The 25,213-nt window shown below is 42.7% G+C and overlaps 1 protein-coding gene across 1 annotated transcript in view; it reads left to right on the top strand.

The window, feature by feature from the left end:
* adcy5 (adenylate cyclase 5) overlaps positions 1–25,213 on the top strand; it is a 401,945-nt gene that overhangs the window by 365,785 nt on the left and 10,947 nt on the right. The window contains exons 14-18 of the mRNA XM_043694258.1: positions 3,085–3,249; positions 6,413–6,588; positions 13,819–13,845; positions 16,579–16,711; positions 23,727–23,990. Of these exons, the coding sequence (XP_043550193.1) occupies positions 3,085–3,249; positions 6,413–6,588; positions 13,819–13,845; positions 16,579–16,711; positions 23,727–23,990 (765 nt within the window). The remainder of the gene's footprint in view (positions 1–3,084; positions 3,250–6,412; positions 6,589–13,818; positions 13,846–16,578; positions 16,712–23,726; positions 23,991–25,213) is intronic.

The raw sequence follows: 25,213 nt of genomic DNA on the forward strand, positions 1-25,213 counted from the left end.
CCAAAGCACAAGTCAGGAGTGTATTGGAATACTCTCAGTTGCCTGGATGAGTGTAGCTCCAACAACATTCAAGAAAGTCAACACCATCCAGGACAAAGCAGCCCACTGGATTGACCCCACATCCTTCAGTTTTAACATCCACTCCCTGTGCCACCAATGTTCAATAGTAGCAGTATGTTCAATCTATAAAATACACTGCCACAATTTGACAAGATCCCTAAGAACGCATCTTCCAAACCCACAAGCACTGCCATCTAGAAACTAAGGTGGCAGGGGGTTGGGAACCAAGTGAGGTTAGAGGACAGTAAGGAAGCAGTAACTAAAGCCTGTAAGGAACTGGATAATGAAGTCACTGTGACTAAGGGGAAGAGTAGGCAGGGAGCAGATGATGAGCACAAAGGGACAGGTGGTCTAAGGTGCATTTGTTTTAATGGGAGAAGTATAGTAGGTAAGGCACATGAACTTAGGGCTTGGATCAGTACCTGGAAGTATGATTGAGACTTGGTTGAGAAAGGGTATGATTGGCAACTAAATATCCCAGGATGTAGATGCTTCAGGTGGGATAGGGAGGGAGGTAAAAAGGGTGGATGAATTGTATTACTGGTCAGAGAGGATATCACAGGAGCAGGAAATCGATGTTTCGGGCACAAGCCCTTCATCAGGCCTTTGCCCGAACGTTGATATTCCTGCTGCTCAGATGCTGCCTGATCTGCTGTGCTTTTCCAGCACCATTCTAATCTTGACTGTAATCTCCAGCATCTGCAGTACCCACATCTGTCTGGATTTTAAAGACAGGTTGATTAAAGTGCAGGACAGACATGTCCCTGTGAAAATGAGGGATAGAAATGGCAAGATTAGGGAACCATGGATCTCTGGTGAAATTGTGAGACTCAGAGGAAAAAGGAGAAACTTTATTGCTGGAACAGCACAGCAGGTCAGGCAGCATCCAGGGAACAGGAGATTCGACGTTTCGGGCACAGGCCCTTCTTCAGGAATGAATCAGGATGCTGATTCAGGATGCTGCCTGACCTGCTGTGCTGTTCCAGCAATAAAGTTTCAACTTTGATCTCCAGCATCTGCAGACCTCACTTTCTCCTCAGAGGAAAAAGGAAGCAAACATAAGGTCTAGGGGACTGAAAACAGATGAAACTTTGGAAGAATATCGGTAAAGTAGGACTAATCTGAAACGAGAAATTAAGAGGGCTAAAAGGGGTCATGAATTATCTTTAGCAAATAGGGTTAAGGAAAATCCCAAAGCCTTTTATTCGTATCTAAGGAGCAAGAGGGTAACTAGGGGAAGAGTTGGCCCACTCAAGGACAAAGGAGGAAAGTTATGCGTGGAGTCAGACAAAATGGGTGAGATTCTTAATGAGTACTTTGTGTCGGTATTCACTGCGGAGAAGGACATGACGGATGTTGAGGTTATGGATTAACCTACAGTTTGATTACTATGGGTCAAGTCAGCATAAGGAGGGAGAACGTTTTGGGTATTCTAAAAGCAATTAAGGTGGACAAGTCCTCATATCCAGATGGGACCTATCCCAGGTTACGGAGGGAAGCAAGGGAGGAAATAGCTGGGATCTTAACAGATATCTTTGCAACATTGTTGAACACGGGTTGGGTCCCAGAGGACTGGAGAATTGCTAATGTTGTTCACCTGTTTAAGAAGAGTAGCAGAGATTATCCAGGTAATTACAGACGGGTGAGCCTGACGTCAATGGTAGAGAAGCTGCTGGAGAAGATACTGAGGGATAGGATTTTTTGAGGAAGTGACAAAGTTGATTGATGAGGGAATATCTGTAGATGTCATATACATGGACTTCAGTAAGACGTTTGATAAGGTTCCCATGGCTGATGGAGAAAGTGAAATCACATGGGGTCCAGGGTGTACTAGCTAGATGGATAGAGAAGGTATAGATGATCTGATTGGCAAGTTTGCAGATGACACTAAGATTGGTGGAGTAGCAGATAGTGAAGGGGACTGTAAGAGAATACAGTAGAACATAGATAGATTGGAGAATTGGGAAAAGAAATGCCAGATGGAGTTCAAACCAGGCAAATGTGAGGTGATGCATTTTGGAAGATCCAATTCAAGAGCAGAATATATGGGTAAATGGAAAAGTTTGGGGAAAATTGATGTAGAGAGAGTTCTGGGTATTCAGGTCCATTGTACCCTGAAGGTGGCATTGCAGGTCGATAGAGTGGTCAAGAAGGCAACGGCATACTTTCCTTCATCGGATGGGGTATTGAGTACAGGAGTTGGCAGGTCATGTCACAGTTGTATAAGACTTTGGTTCGGCCAATTTGGAATACTGCGTACAGTTGTGGTTGCCACATTACTAAAAGAATGTGGATGCTTTGGAGAGAGTGCAGACAAGGTTCACCAGAGTGTTGTCTGGTATGGAGGCTGCTAGCTATGAGGAGAGGTTGAGTAGATTAGGATTATTTTCATTAGAAAGACGGAGGTTGAGGGGGCACCTGATTGAGGTCTACAAAATTATAAGAGGTATAGACAGGGTGGATAGCAAGAAGCTTTTCCCTAGTGTGGGGGACTCAATTACTAAGGGCCACGAGTTCAAAGTGAGAGGGGAAAAGTTTAAGAGAGATACATTTGGAAAGTTCTTTACGCAGAGGGTGATGGGTGCCTGGAGCACCTTGCCAATGGAGGTGGTAGAGATGGGCACGATAGTGTCATTTAAGTTGTACGTGGACAGATACACGGGGCGGGGAGCAGACCCTTAGAAAATAGGTGACAGGTTTAGATAGAGGATCTGGATCTTGGAGGGCCAAAGGGCCTGATGCTGTGCTGTAATTTTCTTTGTTCTTCTTTGTCCTAGAAGGACAATGACTAAGTGATGACTGTCCATGTCCCATGAACAAATACATTTGAAAAATGCACTCAATATTTTAGGCTCACAGATGAAAAACATCCAATACGTTAATAGCAATCTTAGGGCTGCCATTGTCTGGGAAACTGTATCCCATAGGAGAAAGAGCATAAGACAACCGAGGAGAAAAATAGGGTGAAAACTTGAGGTGAATTGATAAGTAACCTGTGATTCTCTGCTTTGTTTCTTCTTCCAGTTTGTGTGCAACACCCAGGATTTGCACAGCTGTGTGGCTAAAGAGTACAACACAACTCCAAACAATGTCAATGCCTGTCATGTCGCCAATTCCTTTGCCAACCATAGTCTAGACCTAGAGACAGGACTCTGCGGGGGACTTCAACCCAGCTGTAATTTCCCTGAGGTACCTTATTTCTTGATACAGAGCTAATGTAATGTTTCTGCACAGAGCGAAACGATTCAGCCGAGCACTTCTGTGTCAGCACACGGAAAACATATCCAGTCAGTTCCACTTTTCACCAATATTTCACGTAAAAACATTTCCGCTTCATGTATTTATGCAGCTCCCCTTTGAAGTTTAATATTGAAACAACTTGTTCCAGACAATGCATTCTAGATCATAATAACTTGCTGTGTAAAACCGTTTACTTCCTCGATCTTTTGCCAGTTACCTTAAATCTCTTCGAGTTACAACCTTCCTGCCACATTTACTCCATATTTACTCTATTTTGAACACACATGATGTTTTCTGGGGAAGAACATCCCGCTTTCCCCAGTCTCTCCAATATTATCCTCAGCGCTGGTATTAATCTCGTAACCTTCCTCCGCACCCTCTGCAAATCCTTCACATCCTTCCTGGAGTCCAGGGTGGGACATAACGTATCAGCTGAAGCTGACCGTCATTTTGATGTTAGACTGATGTCTAGATCTAACAAAGATCTCAGGAAAGTTACATTTACAGCTGTTTTCTAATCAACCTTTCAGAGATGTTGTGACACATCACTCGAGTGGGTGGGATTTGAAACTGGGCCTCACTGCGCCACAAAAGACCCTGAGTTAAATTTATACACTGGCAGTTGTGAAGGAGGCTAGTGGGGAGCAGACTCATATCAATCAACATGAATTATCACACACATTTAAGTGATTCAGTAAGATAAATAGAGAGAAACTATTTCCTCTGCAGGTGAAGCCCAGAACATATTAGAATGAAGCCATTCAGAATGGAAATCTCCATAAACACTCAAGAAGTTCAACAACATTGAGAGCTAAGCAGCCCCCTTGCTTAGTACCATATCCATCAGCTTCCACATTCACTCCCAGCACTACTGATGCTCAGTAGCAGCAGTGTGTATCATCTACAAGATACACTGCAGAAATTCACCAAGGCTTTTTCAACAACACCTTCCAAACACACAATCACTACCATTAAGGACAAGGGCTGCAGATGCATGGGGATATCACTAGCTGCAAGTTCCCCTCCAGATCACCCCACCTGAATTGGGTAAAACAATGACTGCAGATGCTGGAAACCAGATTCTGGATCAGTGGTGCTGGAAAAGCACAGCAGTTCAGGCAGCATCCGAGGAGCAGTAAAATCGACGTTTCGGGAAAAAGCCCTTCATCAGGAATACAGGCAGAGAGCCTGAAGGGTGGAGAGATAAATGAGAGGAAGGTGGGGGTGGGGAGAAAGTAGCATAGAGTACAATAGGTGAGTGGGGGTGGGGATGAAGGTGATAGGTGAGGGAGGAGAGTGGGTAGGAAGGAATACAATGGGTGGATGGGAGTGGGATGAAGGTGATAGGTCAGAGATGAGGGTGGAGTGGATAGGTGGAAAAGAAGATAGGCAGGTAGGACAAGTCATGGGGACAGTGATGAGCTGGATGTTTGGAACTGGGGTGAGGTGGGGGAAGGGGAAATGAGGAAACTGTTGAAGTCCAGATTGATGCCCTGGGGTTGAAGTGTTCCGAGGCGGAAGATGAGGCGTTCTTTCTCCAGGCATCGGGTGGTGAGGGAGCGGCAATGAAGGAGACCCAGGAACTCCATGCCCTCGGCAGAGTGGGAGGGGGACTGACTATAGCGCTTTTCCTTCACTGTCATTGGATCAAAATCATGGCACTCTCTCCCTAACAGCATTGTGGGTGTCCTACACCCCAAACCCAGCAGCGGTTCAAGACATTTGCTCATTCCAAAAGATGTGCAGGTCAGGTGAATTGGCCATGCTAAATTGCCCACAGTGTTAGGTGCTTTAGTCAGGGATAAATGTCAGGAAATGAGTCTTTGTTGGTTACTCTGCGAAGGGTTGGTGTGGACTTGTTGGGCTGAAGGGCCTGTTACCACACTGTAGGGGATCTAATCTAATCTAAACCAACTTTCTCTGGGGTTCTTAGAGATGGGCAGGAGAAACATCCTCTCAGCATTTACCCTGTCAACTCTTTAAGAACCCTGCATGCTTTAATGAGATCACTCCCATTCTTCTAACCTCTAGTTAGTAGAGTCTGTATAGCCTTCATTCATGAGACTATCCCTCCATACTGAGGATCATCCTAATGAACCTTCTCTGAACTACCTCTAATGAAATTTTATCTTTCCCTAAATAAGGAATTAGGTAATAATAATATCTCTTACCTAATGTTAACGCAATTGACCAGTACTAAGCTACTTTTAAGCTGTTATCTTGTAATAGTCTACAGGAGTTGGGAAGTCATGTTGCAGATGTACAGAACATTGGTTAGGCCACTGTTGGAATATTGCGTACAATTCTGGTCTCCTTCCTATTGGAAAGATGTTGTGAAACTTGAAAGGGCTCAGAAAAGATTCACAAGGATATTGCCAGGGTTGAAGAGTTTGAGCTATAGGGAGAGGCTGAACAGGCTGGGGCTGTTTTCCCTGGAGCATTGGAGGCTGAGGGGAGACCGTTATAGAGGTTTACAAAATTATGAGGAGCATGGATAGGATAAATAGACAAAGTCTTTTCCCTGGGGTCGAGGAGTCCAGAATTAGAGGGCATTGATTTGGGTGAGAAGGGAAAGATATAAAAGAGACCTAAGGGGCAAAGTTTTCATACAGAGGGTGATACGTGTATGGAATGAGCTACCAGAGGAAGTGGTGGAGGCTGGTACAATTGCAACATTTAAGAGGCATTTGGATGGGTATATGAATAGGAAGGGTTTGGAGGGATACGGGCTGGTTGCTGGCAGGTGGGACTAGATTGGGTTGGGATATCTGGTTGGCATGGACGGGTTGGATCGAAGGGTCTGTTTCCATGCTGTACATCTCTATGACTCTATGACTCTACTTCTTGTTACTGCCTCTTTTGCTGATGACTTGTTGGTGGTTAATCCTTCACCACTCACTGCTAGTAAACCCTGCAGACTAGTGTCACAAGATGTTTTGTTGGCATCAGATCTGCCCAAAGCAGATCTTTTCACAACCAGGCATCGGCTGCAGGCGGCTCATATTAACACTGTAGGTGCTGGGATGGAGAAGTTACATGAGTAGGAATGATTCCCTTTGTACAAGGAAACCTATTCTAATGAAGCTGTTTTTGTCTGCTTTCCTTTGAACAGTACTTCACCTACTGTGTGCTGCTGAGTTTACTGGCCTGTGCTGTATTCCTCCAGATCAGCAGCATTGGAAAGCTCGTTCTCATGCTGATCATTGAACTGGTTTACATTGTAATGATGGAGCTGCCTGGCGTCACCCTTTTTGATAATGCAGACCTATTGGTTACTGCCAACAGTCTGTAAGTAGCCATTTACGAACCCACTGTTTTATTTTGCAATTCTAGTATATTTATGATACCACAACAAAATGATGAATTTTAAAAGGAGGCTGATAGCATGCTAAATACGGTCATGCAAGCAAAGAGAGTGTAGTAAACCTTTTTGAATATACTGGTTAGGTTTCAGCAAGGTGTCCAATTTTAAGGATTCGACTGTATTAACTCAGGAACCAAAGGAGAGCAAAAGAGAAAATGCTAGAAAATGTCAGCAGGTCTGGCAGCATCTGTAAGGAGAGAAAAGAGCTGACGTTTCAAGTCTAACTGACCCTTTGTCAAAGCTCTTTTCTCTCCTTACAGATGCTGCCAGACCTGCTGAGATTTTCTAGCATTTTCTCTTTTGGTTTCAGATTCCAGCGTCCGCAGTAATTTGCTTTTAACCAAAGGAGAGCATTCAACCCCCTGAGTCAGTTCCATTCAATCAAAGGAGAGCATTCAACCCCCTGAGTCAGTTCCATTCAATCAGAAATAAAAGCAGAATGCTACGGATACTGAAGATTTGAAGCAAAAGATAGAAAATGCTAGTGCAATTCAGCAGATCTGGCAGCATCGGTGGAGAGAGAAGCAGAGTCAATGTTTCGAATCGGACTGAAATGTGACTGTGACCCCCAAGGACTGCCGTGTTTCAAGGAGAAAGCTCCCCACCATCCTCTCGAGGGCAATAGGGATGGGCAATAAATGCTGAGTGATATCTACATCCTGTGTTCTAACTCAAGATGGTGAATGGCTTTGAGAAGAACCTACAGTTGATAGTGCTCCCACATACCTGCTGCCCTTGCCCTTCTAGGTGGTAGAGGTCTTAGGTTTGGAAGGTGCTATTGAAGGAATTTTAGTGAGTTGCTGCAGTGCATCTTGTAGATGGTACACACTGCTGCTACTGAGTATTGGTGGTGTAGGGACTTATGGTGGGGCATTTAGGATTCCAATCCAGCAGATAACTTTGTCCTGCACGTACTTGAGTTTCTTGAGTGCTCTTGGGACCCCACTCATCCAGGTTGTTTCTTTGATTAACTTCAGAGTCCATCTTCCCCTCCCCACAACCAGAGGGTTTAAAATATGACAAAGATATGGATGAAGAGTGAGTCAGCATGTCAACAAATATGGTGCAATAACAATACAAAAGTAACTGGAGAATCAATGAGTAATTGCAAACCCATCGGATTTATTTTTAACTCCTGAGAGCCAAATGGTTTCTTATATTCTCAAAGAAAATTACAAATTTAACATGCAAGCAACAGACACTGAAAATGCAGAGGTGTCAGCATTACGAATGAGTGAAGACAGTTTAATTTGGCAGGTGTCAATACTTACTGTTGACACATACCAATAAACCTGCTGCGTGTGGCCAGCATTATTTGTAGCTTCCTTACAGTTTTCTCACTAAGTGGGTGGATTCTTCCTAGACTGAGTCATCTTCTCCACATACTTGTTAAAACCAAGGCCTCTCCTGCTCTCCGATAGATATCAAGGACTCTGAAACTATCAGGTAAAGAGCAAACAGTTCTTAAATCATCCTAGCCAGCAGTCTCTCTTAACCAAACAGTGCCATACACTTCCAAAAGATCGAAAGTCAAGCATACCTCTGAAAACACCTTGTCCATTAGCAATGATCCAGGGAACAGGAGATTCGACGTTTCGGGCAAAGGCCCTTCTTCAGGAATGAGCAGAGAGTGTTCAGCAGGAGAAGATAAAAGGACTTTGATCTCCAGCATCTGCAGACCTCACTTTCTCCATTAGCAATGAACCAAGTTCAACACAATGAGATTTCAAAGACAGGTAGAAATTTCTAAATAAGATGGATTGAAATCCTGGAACTCCCTTCATAACAACATTGTGGCTGTGTTTACATTCCATGGACTGCAGCAGTTCAAGGCGGCAGCTCAGCACCACCTTAAATGGTGGGTGATAAATGTTGGCCCAGACATCAATGCCCATGTACCATGAACGAATTAAAAGAAAACAGTTCTCATTTATACAGTGTCTTTCACATTTACAGCCAATGAAATGCTTTTATGAAACACAATTACTCTTGTAAAGAGGAAAATTGCTGCATAAATTTGAACATGACAGCAGTGAAATTAATGATCACATCATTAATTTTAGTGTTTAATGTTGTGGAGTAAATATCGATCAAGGTTTCAACTCCCGTGACCATGCCTTGTACCACAGCAGCTGTGTCTATTATATTTCTCCTGTAGACTCAGGTCTTTGTGCTTGGTCCTTCATGGATTTTATCCCACTGTAGCTACATTAGGCATTTCCTTTGGGTGTCTGTACTGCAATGTCCCACTAGACTGCTCATTTCATAGCTTTGTGATACCCTGCAAGCAATATTAGGATGTAAAATCAATTGGAAAATGCATGTGTTAATGTTCAAATGTCAATGAGGATTTCTCGATTCATTCATGGGATGTGGGCATCACTGGCTAGGTCAGCATGTATCACAGATCCCTAATTGGTAAGGGTCAACCACATTTCATGTGAGTCTGGAGACACATGTAGGCCGGACAAGGTAAGGATGGCAGATGTCCTCCCCTATACGATATTAGTGATCCATATATTTTTAACAGAGGTTACATGGTCACTATCAGGCTAGCGTTTTAACTTGCATTCAAATAATTTACCTTACTTAATTCAAATTTCACCATCTCCCTTGTTGGAATTCAAGAAAACATTCACCTAAAGGTCTGGGTTATTAGTCCATTGACAATTATGAGGAAAGGGTGAAGACGTTGGGACAGTTCTCCTTGTAAAGAAGAAGACTAAGAGGAGATCTGATAGAGCTTTTCAAAATCATGAGTGGGCTGAATAGAGTGTTCCCACTCATAAAAGGTACAAGAAAAAGAGGATGTAGATTTAAAGAAATCTGCAATTGAAAGAAGGGTGAAGTGAGGAAAAACCTTTTCCAAAAGAGAGTAGTTAGGATATGGAGTGTTCTGCCTGGAAGTGTGGTGGAGGCATTCAAGAGATTGTTACTTTGATAAAATAATGTGCAAGAGTATGGGCATAAATTCAGGAGATTGGCCCTAGGTAATGATGGTCTTTTTTACGAACAGGTGCAGGTGTGAAAGGTTAAAGGACCTCCTGCTGCACTGTAACACTTGATTCTGTGACATTGCCACTATGCCTCTGCCTTCTGCTCTGAATCCATTGCATACCAAGCTTGTCCTTAATTTAGGATACTTTTCTCACTCTCAGTAGGTCTTCACTTGCGCAATGGTATATATCATAGAATCCTACAGTGTATAAGGAGGCCGATCAGCCCATCGGGTCCACACCGACCTTTCGAAGAGCATCCCACCTGGACCCACCTTCTTACCCTGGAGCCGGTGTTGGACTGGGATGGACAAAGTTAAAAATCACACAACACCAGGTTCTAGTCCAACAGGTTTATTTGGAAGCACTAGCTTTCGGAGCGCTGCTCCTTCATCAGGTGGTTGTGGAGAATAAGACTAAAACGCACAGAACTGAAACCAACATGGTCACTCTCAAAGATGAGAGACTTAAGAAACAATCCAGGTCTTTTTCAATGTATAATTTCAGTAACATCACACTGTAAACTTTTGCTGTAAGTTCTGTATCTTACAATCTTATTCTCCACAACCACCTGATGAAGGAGCAGCGCTCCGAAAGCGAGTGCTTCCAAATAAACCTGTTGGACTATAACCTGGTGTTGTGTGATTTTAACTTTGTCCACCTAATCTATACATCCCTGACCGCTATGAACAATTTGACATGGCCAATCCATTTAACCTGCACATATTTGACTCTCCATCAGAGAAAGGGCCTCATTTTAACATTTCATTCGAGAAGTGACAAATGTGACAGTGCAGCACTCCCACACTAATGCACTGGGAGTGTCAGCGTAAAGTTCCTGTTTATGTCCTGGAGTTGGAAACTTGATCCCACCATCCCCTGACCCAGAATCAGTGTTTATTTCTGTTGAGCTCCAGATGGATTCTGTCCAAGGAGGTGTGAAAGAGAACCATACTTTTGCACTCAAGTTCCATTGACATAATGACCAACATTCAAGTCCCATTTCAAGTTTTATGCACAAAATTCAGGATTGATACTTGCAGTACACTTCAGTATTGAGAGAACACTGCATTGTCTGAGGTGCTGTCCTTCAGGTGAAGCTTAAAGCTAACCTACTTGGGAAAATGTAAAAGATCCTAAGTCAATATTTTGAAGTGCAGGGGAGCTGTCTCAGGTTTACTGGTTAATATTTATCCTTTAATCAATATCACAACAAAAATATCCCGTAATTATTACATTGTTGTTCGTGGGAGCTAATTGGTAACTGTGTTTTCTACATTACAAAGGTAGCTGACTTCTAGAAGTATTCCATTGGCTATAAAATGCTTTGAAATGTCTTTCTTTTAGAATTAAAATTAGCATTAGATTTATTGTTGCATGTACTCACATGAGTGCAGTGAAAATTTTACAAAATTGCCACTTACGGTGCCACCTTAGATAGAAAGCTACCTCGGTATAGATTCTTAGGAATTTTTTACAAATTACACTAGTTTTTTAGTGATATACGCACATGGTCCATGAAAATTCCTTTCTGCCTTTACAGTTTTTTGTTTCCCATCACTAAGAAAGTATTTTGATTTGACTTCCATTCAGTGTTGCAAAATTGCATTATAAAAGCTGTCTGGTAAATTGGTAAAGTTCAATGCCATCTCTTCAGCATTGTGCTGTGGTATCTCCCAGTGTCTCTGGCTCACAAGCAGAAGCTTGATGATGCTCCTTTCTCTTTAAATTCGACATTTAGAAATGCTACAGGAAATTTTTAATGTTGGAATCGATTATAATCAAAAAAGGACAAAGTAGATCATGATTCTGTTGTGCTTAAATGACTATGAGCTATGGTTATTTAGTCAATGCTATTCCAAGCAGTGCATTTGTCCTAACTCAAATATTTAATTTGCCCATTTTACTGAAATCCTCATTGACATTTGAACACGAACACATGCGTTTTCCAATTGATTTTACATCCTACTATTGCTTGCTGGGTATCATGAAGCTGTGAAATGACTGCTTGATGCAGTGAAATATTAATGCAACAGAAGGGAATGCGAAAACTGTGGCTGATTAATGAGCAGAATCATAATGGGTCTCTGGATTGAAATGTAAATGTGAAATTTGTCGATCTGAATTTACCTCATAATTCATTGACAGTTGTCAAGGGACAGAGTGGTACAATTATTTGTGTCTGTCCCCGTGCTGTTGCTTCAGACTTGCTGATGAACAGATACTTATGAGCAGAGATCTTTCGCCTCCTCTCTTCCACCCCCCTACCCAAACCCCATAGCTATATTGGAGCATTCTGTTCCACCCACAGCCTTATGAGGAAAATAAACACAGGAATATTCTGAAACTCTCCAGCAGGAGGCAGGTCAGTCCTCACTGAGGAAAATCAGCTGGGATTTTCCAGAATAAGGGTGTCCTCAAGGAATCATGCAGGGTGTTGTGACTTTCCTTTGAGCAATAGAGACCATCTGTCATTAAAAAAAACTTGCATTTGTATTTGATTACAGATTACATTACAGATTACAGATTACAGATTACGTGGGCGGCACAGCGGCACGGTGGCACAGTGGTTAACACTGCTGCCTCACAGCGCCAGAGACCCGGGTTCAATTCCCGCCTCAGGCGACTGACTGTCTGGAAATCTAATCTAATCTAATCTAATCTATTTCATTGAGAAACGATTAATGAAGTATTCTTAAAGTGTAGTCACCGTGTTAGTGCAGAAAACACAGCAGCCAATTTGCAAACAAAGATTTGGTGACATTGTGACCATGTCACTGGACTAGTAATCAAGAGGCTTTACTCTGAGGCTCTGGGGACCTGAGTTCAAATCCCACCTCAGCATAAAATCCCTAGTTTGGAAAGAGGCCATGCGCCCATTGAGTTTGCACTGACCCTCCAAAAAGCATCACACCCTGAGGCCCTTACCCCATCCCTGCACTTACCATGGCTGACTTACCTAGCCAACACATTCATGGACATTACGGACAATTTAGCATGGTCAATCCACCTAACTTACACTTCTTCGAATTGTGTGATAAAGCCAGAACATCCGGCCGAAACCCATGTAGGCACAGGAAGAGTTTGCAATCTCCGCACAGTCGCCCGAGATTGGGATTGAATCCAGGTTCCTGGCAATGTAGGGGTAGCTATCCTAACCACTGAGCCATGATGCTGCCTGGTAGGTTATTTAAATTGGTGTTATTTAAATTTAGATAATGAATTTGGAATACAAAAGGAGTGATGGTGACAATGATCACTGATACCGTATATACACATGTATAGATCGAATTTTGAAGACTTTTTAAAAATGTTAATCGACTTATACATGAGGTAATGTTTTCGAGGGGATGAATATTTATCAACAGAATAGATAAAATGGGAAATTTACCATCCTGGCAGCCCCCGGTCCCTGGATCTGGAACATTCCCTGTTATATGTTCAGGCCGTGGTAAACTGCGGGTAACTGAAACCAATTCCGCGGATATGGCGGTCGCCATGTACTATCATACCATTACAGTAATTCTGAAAACCTGGAGTGGAGCGTGACTGTTGGTGGACTGGAAGACCTGGCATGGAGCGATATGGCCAGCAGACTGGAAAGCTGGAGAGGAATGCAGTGGGCAGGCACTGACTTATAAGTGTTGATCTGTAACTGTGAAGAACTAGGGTCAACTTATACACGAGATAAATGGAAAATACAAGATATCTTGGCCAAAAATAAGGGGCCAATTTATACATGGGATTGACCTATACACGAGTATATACGGTAATTATATTGTTCACTGATGCCATTCTGAAAACAAATTCTGCCATCCTCACCCAGTCTGGCCTCCACATGACTCCAGACTTAGAGTAATGTGGTTGACTCATGACTGTCCTCAGAACCAGAACAGTTCAAGGACAGCTCGTGATAGGCGGCAAAGATGTCCACATCTCATGGAAGAGTAAATTTCAGAAAACAGATCTCTGACTCTCAGGAAGATCGTCTCAGTGCTCCAAATGTGATGTGCTTATAAAACCATGCTTTATACACATGCTTGCACTTTATTGGAAAGTTTCCAACCTGACCCACCAGAATACTTCGAATAATTTTGAAGTAATTTTTAATGTTCTTTAGTAAATTGTTGCTGACTGATTCTTTCTTTTCCTCTCCAGTAGCCCCATCAACGGAACATGGACATGGTGAGTATTCTCCTGATTATGATACATTTATTATAAAGTAGATCTTCTTTAAACTTGTCCCATTTAACTTGGTATTTCTTTGTTAATGAGGCCTGTAATTTTATTGAGCATTATGAGATTAGTTTTAACATCAGTTCCTGTACAACTCGATTGGTTTCTCCCCAGCCTTTGAGTTGTGGCCTTTCCCCCCACATCACTGACTGCATTTCACCCTCTTAGACTTGCCTTCCTGCTCAAAATCCAGTTTCAATCCAAAACCTGAGCTCTGTGTTATGTAGGTTTGAGTCTGGGTGGTTCGGAAATGCTAGGCCTTTTACAATCCGTGCGGTTTTTAAATGACTTTCAAACCCGCTGTTACTCTGCTGCCCTTTTCCCAAGTCCTTGCTCACAGTCAGAGGCCAGCAGCTCTGCAGTGCCTCTTGGAGCAGTGGCCACTGCTGGTATTGCATCGGGTGCCAAGCAGAAGATTGGAATCAGGGATGTGAGGTGGGATGGAATTCCTGGAAGTTAAGTGGAGTAAGTGTGGTGAGACTGCAGTGACAATGGGTGGGGAGGTGAGTCGCTAGTGAGCGTCAAGGTCTGGCTTTTCACTAGGTCCTCATTTCTCAATGCTGGGTCCCTCAATCAGGCACAAAATACATCAGGAAGAGGAACCCCTCCATACCACCAACCCAATCCCAGAAGACTACAAACAAATGAGGTGATGGCCTACTGATATAGGGGAGGTGATGGCCTATTGATATTATCACTAGCCTATTAATCTAGAAACTCAGCTAATTCTCTGGGGACCTGCATTCGAATCCCACCAGAGTGGATGGTGGAATTTGAAGCTTGTTATGCAGTGGCTCCGTGGTTAGCACTGCTGCCTCAAATCACCAGGGCCCCAGGTTCGATTCCAGCCTCGGGTGACTGTCTGTGTGGAGTTTGCACATTCTCCCTGTGTGGGTTTGCTCCGGTTTCCTCCCACAGTCCAAAGATGTGCAGGTCAGGTGAATTGGCCATGCTAAATTGCCCGTAGTGTTAGGTGCATTAGTCAGAGGGAAATGGGTCTGGGTGAGTTGCTCTTCAGAGGGTCAGTGTGGACTGTTCGGGCCGAAGGGCCTGTTTCCATACTATAGGGAATCTAATCTTTTCAGATGACAAGCCTCACATAATGCTGGAGGTTTTTGCTAGAGTCAGGATGAGCCTTTTTAATTGCCATTTAGGACTTCAATTAGCCCCCAGGTGGGAAGGCCAGTTGAAAGTTTTCTACCCTGTACTTGATTGGAGGAGGCAGCTAATCTCCACCCACACCCTCTGACCAACCACAAGATCCCCTGCCTCTGGGAGAAAGGTTATGTGCATTAAATTCAAGCCATCCTTTCACTTGGCATCCATGTTTTGAACCCAGAATGAAAATCAATTTTCTTCTTGCACAAGGTCTGAAAGGGTTACATGAGCATGGTTTTACAGTTGAAGTTTGCTCATGTATGTCAGCAGCAAGATTCATTTCCTCACTTCACTGCTTTGAAGTCAATAGTTATTTATTTCTTCAATTTCCTGGTATGATCTAATGATAAATAAAATTAATTTTTTGCAATGCGTGCAAAAAAAATCAATACAAGTGAAAATTAAAGGCCAGCACCTTTAAAGCACTTGGTATTTGTTCTCTGGTATTGGGGGAATCATTGGATTACATTGAATTGACACAGAAACAGAATACAAATGCAAAATTGGAATGTTGTGTTCCATTTGTCCAGACCTCCTTCTCCAGCTTCGGTGATGTGTTTGAATCTAGTCCCTGAAAATACTCTTTCTAATCCAGGCATTAATAGAATTGCAATTTCTTTTCAGGAGCAAAAGAAAGAAGGGAAGTGTCATATCAATACAGCCACCAAAACTCACACACATGGGACCCAGCTGTAGAGAAATGCCAACTCTACTTGTAGCGTTTCCTGTTCGAGTATATTGTGGTGGAGACAAACTGAGAAATTAGGGGATCCAGTCTCTGGAGGATTCAGGACTGGACTTATCATTCAGGCTCTTGTAATTCACGGGAAATTTGTTATCGCACGAGGTTAGACTGGATGCATACAATGGGAGAAAGTGAGGACTGCAGATGCTGAAGTTCAGAGTTGAGAGTATGGCGCTGGAAAAGCACAGCAGGTCAGGCAGCATCCGAGGAGCAGGAGTGTCGACGTTTCAGAAATTCCTGCTGAAGGGCTCTTGCCCGAAACATTGATTCTCTTGCTCTTCGGGTGCTCCCTACCTGCTACGCTTTTCCAGCACCACACTCAACCCTGGATGCATGTCCTCGGATGCTGCCTGAATTGCTGTGCTCTTCCAGCACCACTAATCCTGCATACAAGGTACATCTATCCCTATGAAGAGCAAGAACACGCAGGTAGTGTCAGCAGGCTAAGACAATAACAAAAATGTATTTATATTTTATATCATACAGAGAAGATAAAAGTGTTAAAATAATGTGACAATGGTTTAAATTGTCTAAAAACATTAGTATATAAAGTTTGAAAGTCATCTAACTCAGACACAGAGCCAGTGTGACTTGGAGAGTGGAGATGTGAGAAACAACTTGAAGCTTGATTGTTAAGCACAGAACTCAGTTGAGTTGCTCAGCTTTTAACTTGCTCATGCATGTCCCAATCACTTTTTGTTTGGCTATAATGTGAGAACTCAGCAAAGAATTCCTTCGGTTACAGCTGTTAGCTCGTATTATTTCCTTCCTTGTAACAGCCCCCTGAAGTTCTCGAAGGTCGCCTTGAAGATCATGACTCCTATTGTAATCACGGTGTTTGTTCTGGCACTCTATCTACATGCTCAGCAGGTCGAATCAACTGCCAGGTTGGATTTCCTCTGGAAACTGCAGGTAGGAAGTCAGCCACAACCATTATTCTGCTGCCAAGTTTTCTTCAACACCAAGCTATGTCTGTAACTCTCTACATGATTAACTCCTGAGTCATTGACCAACAGGTTGAAAAGTTGCTTGTCGATATGAAATGATTTTTCACCTTCTGAACTGGTGCTTGATGAGCTATTCACCCCAGCAAGTTTCCTAATCTGTGCAGGTGCGAGTTGATCTCATTCAGCGCATGAAGGATAACATTAGCTTCAGTGCCATTCAACTACATGGGTTGGGGGAAAGTGGGGGAAATTGGAGTCACTATTTTTGCCAGTGACTCCAATTTGAAAACAATGACATGACATCCTCAGTCAGTTCAACAATGGTGCAAGGTCCAAATGACACTTTATGTTTGTGCATTGACAAGTGAGAAAGGTAACAGAGGACCACAGTGGTTCTTACAAATGTTTCTAAAGATTTATGTGGTGATGTTGAAAGGAGGCAAAATGTACAATAAAAAGGAAATGGTACAACTGAAATGAATAAGTTAACTTTGTAGTGTGTTGCAAGTGGCTGTACATTTATCTCAATGAACCCCAATGAGTGGCTCAAGTCCTACTTTGGAGATTTGAACATGTAATTATTTATGATATTCCAGTGCAGTAATAAGGAAGAGTTAGAGCTTTGACTTTATTATGACCTCCACCAGATAGACTGGTAATACTTAACAAGAGATTTGAACTTCTGGTTAAGAGCTCAACGAATGGCATGTCACGATTTTAAAACTTTTACTGTAATAAATGACGACAATGACTATTGGCAAGACACTATTTTCCCTTTGTAGGCAACTCACACGTTAACCCGCAGAGAGAACCATTTCCCTTTTATACATATTGCTCTCTCCATGCAATCGTTCTGGAAAACAGTCCACTGCTGATCCCGGCTTCCAATGGGTTTTGTATTGCCGCTTCACCAAGGTTTAATTTAAAATGACCATTTTTAGGCATGTTCCTCAGTTTTTAGAGAGTTTCTACCATCAGTAGTAAACCCTGTTCCAATGACCATCCTTATCCAAGGGTCACACCCCATGCAATACCTTTCTGGGACTTTAGGAAACTTAGAGTCTGCTCATCACAAAATGAGGGGTTGCTACCATGGTCTCCCAAGTGTGTGGCTTTGCATTTTCTTCTCAGTGGAATAACCAAAGCATTTCTTTGATCTTTAACAATCAAACCACCCAAGACAGATGCGCAGGCAGATCTTTTAATAGGTTATGTGACCCTAATTTTAATGCAGTGGCTCCAAAATATTAATAAAACCATAAGATACAGGAGCAAAAGTAAGCTACTAAAGCCTATCAGCTCTACTCCACCATTCAGCGAGATCATGACTAATCTGATAATGCTGGGTTGAAGATGTTTTCTTGTTAATGTTGTGTCATTTCATGTTTGAAAACTTTTGCAATATAATTTTGAAAAATGATATCTTCATTTAGGGTGGCACAGTGGCTCAGTGGTTAGCACTGTTGCCTCACAGCACCAGCGACCTGGGTCGATTCCCACCTTAGGTGACTGTCTGTGTGCAGTTCGTACATTCTCCCTGTGTCTGCATCAGGCACCACCCCCCTCCCCCCGCATAGTCCAAAGATATGCAGGTCAGGTGAATTGGCTATGCTAACTTGCCCATAGTACTAGATGCATTAGTCAGATGGAAATGGGTCTGGGTGGGTTATTCGTCAGACAGTTGGTGTGGACTTGTTGGGCTGAAGACCCTGTTTCCACACTTTAGGAATCTAATCTAATCAGCTATAAAATGGATATAAAACATTAACCATATTGTTTTCCATTGGCTGTCGGCAGGAAGCAACAACTGACGTATAGAATTGCGTTTTGTGTCAGGGCTGGGTATCGGAACTTAGTGATAGGATTAGGATAAGATCGAGAGTTAAAGTTATGATGCAGCCTATGGTTACAGTTATTATAGGGGTAGGAAAAGTGCTGAGGTTAGTATTGCAAGTAGGATTCAGTCTGAACCTGGGTTACTTTTAGGGTTATGGATAGTCCTGTGATTTTGGGGTCAAAACTACGGTTAATGCAATGATTAGTATTTGCTCTAGTTTTTGGGTTCGTTTTGTATAGCATCATTCCGAGGGTTAGGATCAGGAAATAATTAAGGCTCAGGCTACGTTTAGGATGTGAGCCAGGACTTCTGTCAGATCTAGCTATAGCCAAGAATGCAGTTAAGTTTGGGTCTGGGGTTTAGGTTTGGTGATTTGACTTGGATTATGATTAGGGTTAGAGATTATCTCTGCCAATGCATTAGGCTTATATGTTGGGTTTTCCTCTTTGACCTTTGCACTGGCTGAGCCACCAGAAAGCACGATAAACATGAAAGGGTTCAGAAAAAATTTCCAAGGATGTTGCCGGAGTCAGAGGATTTGAGCTACATGGAGAGGCTGAATAGATTGTGGCTATTTTCTTTGGAGCGTCGGAAGCTGAGGGATGTCATAGAGTCATAGAGATGTACAGCATGGAAACAGATCCTTTGGTCCAACCCGTCCATGCCGACCAGATATCCCAACCCAATCTAGTCCCACCTGCCAGCACCTGGCCTATATCCCGCCAAACCCTTCTTATTCATATACCCATCCAAATGCCTTTTTAATGTTGCAATTGTACCAGTATCCACCACTTCCTCTGGCAGATCATTCCATACATGTAAAAGTTGCCCCTTTGGTCCCTTTTATATCTTTCCCCTCTCGCCCTAAACCGATGCCCTCTAGTTCTGGACTCACCCACTGCAGGGAAGAGACTTTGTCTATTTACCATCTCCATGCCCCTAATGATTTTATAAACCTCTATACGGTCACCCCCCCAGCCTCCCATCCTCCAGGGAAAACAGCCCCAGCTTGTTCAGCCTCTCCCTATAGCTCAAATCCTCCAACCCTGGCAACATCCTTGTAAATCTTTTCTGAACCCTTTCAAGTTTCACAATATATTTCCGATAGGAAGGAGACCAGAATTGCATGCAATATTCCAACAGTGACTTAGCCAATGTTCTGTACAGCCACAACATGACATACCAACTCCTGTACTCAATACTCTGACCAATAAAAGAAAGCATACCAAACGCCTTCTTCACTATCCTATCTACCTGCGACTCCACTTTCAAGGAGCTATGAACCTGCACTCCAAGGTCTCTTTATTCAGCAACACTCCCTGGGACCTTACCATTAAGTGTATAAGTCCTCCTAAGATTTGTTTTCCGGTGACCTTATAGAGGTTTATAAAGTCATGAGGGACGTGGATTGGGTGAATAGCCAAAGTCTTTTTACCAGGGTAGTGTAGTCCAAAACTAGATGATGTAGAATTAAGGTGAGGGTGGGATGATTTAAAAGGGACCTAAGAGGTAACGTTTTCATGTAGAGGATCTGCATGGAGTGAGCTGCCAGATGAAGTGGTGGAGGCTGGTACAATTCCGGATGGGTCTACGAATAGAAAGAATTTGGAGGAATATGGGCCAAATGCTGGCAAATGGGACTAGATTTATTTAGAATATCTGGTCAGCATGGACAAGTTGGACTGAAGAGTCTGTTTCCGTGCTGTACAACTCTATGACTCTATAAAAGGGAAACCTAGATTTTCCCACTGTCTTTATTTTCCCATGAGTGTTTCTGCCAGCATTTACTAACATTACTCACAACGTCTTGACCTTGAGTTCAAAATTCGAGTGCCCAAAGTGTGTGATATTCGTTGACTGGTTGCATTAAGTAGAACATTACTGTGTTGAAAGGGCACTGCTAAGTAATAATAGTAAAGATGGACTCAAACCAAGGACAACAGTGCCTCCAAGTGGTTCAGAATGGGAAGTACATTTATTCAAAGGATTTTTTGTTTAGAAAAATGTCTTCAATTTAGTTTCAAGATTTAGAGATGCCAGTGTTGGACTGGGGTGTACAAAGTTAAAAAATCACACAAAACCAGGTTATAATTCAACGGGTTTAATTGGAAGGACCGCTGTTCCTTCATCAGGTGGTTGTGGAGTAAAAGGTCGTAAGACACAGAATTTATAACAAACTTTTACAGTGTGATGTAACTGAAATTATACATTGAAGAAGACCTGGATTATTTGTTCAGTCTCTCATCTTTTGGAAGGAACATGTTGGTTTCAGTTCTTTCATGTGTAAATCGCAGAGCTTTTTTAAAGTTACATTTTCAAGTGAACTTTAACAATTTGTGTCATATCAACCCAGATAATGCATTGAAGGTGTGAGGTGCCCTGTGTGAGACTGTCTGTGTCACAATGGTCAGACTGTGTGTTGGGGGCAGGGAGTTATTAGTGTCTGTGAGAGAATGTGCGTATGTGTGTAAGTGTGAGTGTAAAAGGGTATAAGTCTGTGAGGGTGCATGAATGTGTGCATGTGAGTGTGGGGAGGGGGTGTGTATGCGAGCATATGAGAGAGAGCTTGTGTATGAGAGAGGGTCTGTGTGAATGTGTGTAAAATGCAGTGGACAGTCACCCGAAGGTTCGAGGTTGAATGTCCTGGACCGCTGAAATGTTCCCCAACTGGGAGGGAACACTCCTGTCTGTTGATTGTTGTGCGGTGCCCATTCATCTGTTTCCGTAGCCTCTGCTCGGTCTGACGAAGGATCCTGATGAAGGCTGATGAACTACCTGATGAAGGAGCAGCGCTGTTGGACTATAACCTGGTTTTGTCTGATTTTTAAATTTAATTTCAACTCGTTGCAAATTCAGGGAGCTTTCTGTGAGTCAGCAAGAAATGTTTGAAGAAACTAAAATTAAAAACAGAATATGCTTCAATTTCATGGTAGTATATCTGTGTTCTACTAACAAATAGACCTTGCAGATTTTGTAGAGTCTAGACTCCCATAATGAAACTTGAAGCTTGAAAACGAAGAGATAAGGATGTTTTAACAGGGTTGAATAAAATGAAGACAAGTGTATTTTCCACAGGGACTGTTCCCTCCAGGACACCCTGGTCCACTCTTCCTTCACTCCCAACAATCCCCCAATAACCCCACAACACTTTCCCTTGCAACCATCGAAGGTGTAACACCTGCTCATTTACTCCCTTCCTCCTCAGCATCCAAGGGACCAAACATACCTTCCAGGTGAAGCAGGATTTTATCTACACTTCACGTAATCTAGTGTGCTACATTTGCTCACAATATGGTCTCCTCTACATTGGGGAAACACAGTAGAGATTGGATGACTCCTTTGCAGAACATTTACGCTCTGCCTACAAAAAAACCCCTGAGCTTCAGTTGCCTGCCACTTCAACACACCACCCTGTTCCCTGACCAATGTCTCTGTCTCAGGCTTGATGCAGTGTTTTGGTGAAGCTTAGTGCAAGCTGGAAGAACAACACCTCATTTTCCATTTGGGGACTCTGCAGCCCTCTGGACTCAATATCAAGTTCAATAACTTTAGGGCCTGAACACTCCCGTGTTCTCATCACCCACTCCACATACCCAAGCCTTGTTATCATGTAGTCTGCCATAACCTACAGTTAGCCACTAACAGTCTCCACTAACATCTATTCACCCTCCCAGCCAGATTGTAATCAACTCCTTTCTCTGTCCAACTGTTCTTCTCTCCCTTTGGGCTCTATCTCGACCTATCATTTGCTCCTTAACCCCTCCTCCACCCTATCTTCTGCCTGTAAAGTGACATTTTCTTAACTACCATCAATTCTAAGGAAGGGTCAGTGGTTCCAAACGTTAACTCTGATTTCTCTTCACAGATGCTGTCAGACCTGCTGAACTTTACCAGCAACGTTTGTTTTTGTTGTGTATTATTTTTCTTTTGTTTCTTTTTAAGAATTTAAGTATTCTCGAGTCATGTGTTAATATACTGATTTTAAATGTGTAGTATTGCCATGTAAGGTGTGTGATTTTTATATATATATATATATTTTACTGTCATTCATTTTAGAGCTTAGGGTTTGAACTAGTGGCATATGGGTTTTGGTCTGTGTGAATGAGGGTGTTTAGTGATTAATTTGTGAGTATTTCTGGAGTCTTTTTTAAATTAATATGAGAGAGAAAGTTTCTGAAGTGTGAATGGGATTTTGTTTGCACAGGGAGAATTTTACAAGCGGACAGAGCAAACAGTAAAGAGCATTAACCTGCTTTCAGTTAGAAGTATCAAGATTTATTTTCTTTCTTGTTTGAAGTGCCCAAAGCTCAGGAACCTTTTGATTTCAGTTGCAGACATCCTGATTGAAGTTAGATTTAAGAACACAGTTTTCCTGGAGCAAGGAGTTAGTTCAGAAAAATTATAAATAGGTTACCTCAGTGTGAGGGTTCAGTTTGAAAGTTCTACACCAGGTAGTGTTTAGTTATAACTCTAAGCTAAGTTGTGTGAATACTTAAAGAAAGGGCCATCACACCTTCAAGACTAGGAATTGAATGCAATAGTTAATTCAAACCTAGAGAAGTGATAGAGAAGGGAATTTTCTCTAATGTTTGAGTACTATGAAGGGATGCTGTTGGGATAGATTGAGGATTTTACTTTTACTGTGCATCTCAAAATCTTATAAATTGTGTTTATTCTGAGTACTGTGGTTTCTTCTATTTTACAGTCGGTTCTGGTATAATGTGGTAGATCCATTCTCATGCAACCCCATGTAATAAGAAAATCGTGTAGTAGCACCATCAAATGGGGCTGAAATCATGTTGTAACCACTATATGCTTTAAAAGTTCGCACTAATTCGTCAATTGTGTTATAGTGAATTTGCATTCACAAAATGGGCATTTTAGCAGAACAACGTGTATCTTAATTTCTTAAACTTCAATGTTATTATTAAAACCAAATGTGCAGTATTATGTACTCGTATTTCAGAGAAAGACCATCTTATTAAATAAAAGAAATGATTTATCATACCTGAGAGATGTGGTCAGATACTGCACAGTAAATATGATCTGGCACACTGTATATAGATTGCAAGCCTGACTTTAGCTGAAAATAAGTGTTGGAGATTGTCAACACAGTAATGACTGTTTGCACTTCCTGGCCCAGGCGACTGAAGAGAAAGAAGAAATGGAGGAACTTCAGGCCTACAACAGACGCCTACTGCACAACATCCTGCCAAAAGACGTTGCGGCACATTTCCTTGCACGTGAGAGGCGTAATGATGAGCTGTATTACCAGTCCTGTGAATGTGTTGCTGTTATGTTCGCCTCCATCAGCAACTTCTCTGAGTTTTACGTTGAGTTGGAGGCAAACAACGAAGGAGTCGAGTGCCTGCGACTTTTAAATGAGATCATTGCTGACTTTGATGAGGTAAGTGTTGCTGGTGGTACTGACCTTTGCTGAGTGGACACAGGACTTGTAGAAAATACATTCTCTCATTTTTGAGGGCGTCACTAACAAGACCTTCATTTGTCACCCATTAATCATTATCTTTGAACTGAACCGATTGCCAGACCATTTCAGAGTTAACCACATTGCTGTGGGTCTGGAGTTACATGTAGGCTAGACCCAGTAAGGACGACACATTTCCTTCCCTAAAGGGCCTTAGTGAACCTGAAGGATTTTTATGACAATTAATGACAGCATCAATTCCAGATTTATATTCACTGAATTTAAATTCATTCAGCTTCTATTTTGGGGCTTAAACCCCATGTCCTCAGATAATTAGCGTGGGCGTCTGGAGTACAAGTGTGGTTACATAACTTTTTTTTAGATTAGATTCTCCACAGTGTGGACACAGGGCCTTTGGCCCAACAAGTCCACAGCAATCCTCCAAAGAGTAACCCACCCAGACCCGTTTCCCTCTGACTAATGCACCTAACACTGTGGAGCAATTTAGCATGGCCAATTCACCTGATCCACACGTCTTTGGACTGTGGGAGGAAACTAGAGTACCCAGAGGAAACCCATGCAGACACGGGGAGAATGTGCAAACTCTACACAGATAATCACCCAAGTTTGGAATCAAACCCAGGTTCATAGTGCTGTGAGGGAGCAGTGCTAACCACTACACCACTGTGCCATGTCCACTGCACTGTTGTTACAGAGAGAGGATGACGCCCAAGATTTGGACCAATCAGCAGTGCTTCAGTTATACAGGGCACTGCTGAAACTGCACCTGAGTCCTGTGCAGTGTCAGTCCTTTTGAAGGAACAATGTAAATATGTTGGAAGCAGTTCAGAGGTTACCAGACTAATACCTAGAATGGGCTAGCTATGGGGAAAGATTGAACAAACTGGACATATATCCATTGAGCTGAAAATGTGTTGCTGGAAAAGCGCAGCAGGTCAGGCAGCATCCAGGGAACAGGAGAATCGACGTTTCGGGCATAAGCCCTTCTTCAGGAATGAGGAAAGTTTGTCCAGCAGGCTAAGATAAAAGGTAGGGAGGAGGGACTTGGGGGAGGGGCGTCGGAAATGTGATAGGTGGAAAGAGGTCAAGGTGAGGGTCCAGACCGTCCATAACCTCATCACCTCGGGGGATCTCCCATCCACCGCCTCCAACCTCATAGTCCCACAACCCCGCACCGCCCG

The sequence above is a fragment of the Chiloscyllium plagiosum genome, chromosome 7 (genome assembly GCF_004010195.1).
Source record: "Chiloscyllium plagiosum isolate BGI_BamShark_2017 chromosome 7, ASM401019v2, whole genome shotgun sequence".
NCBI lineage: Eukaryota > Metazoa > Chordata > Chondrichthyes > Orectolobiformes > Hemiscylliidae > Chiloscyllium > Chiloscyllium plagiosum.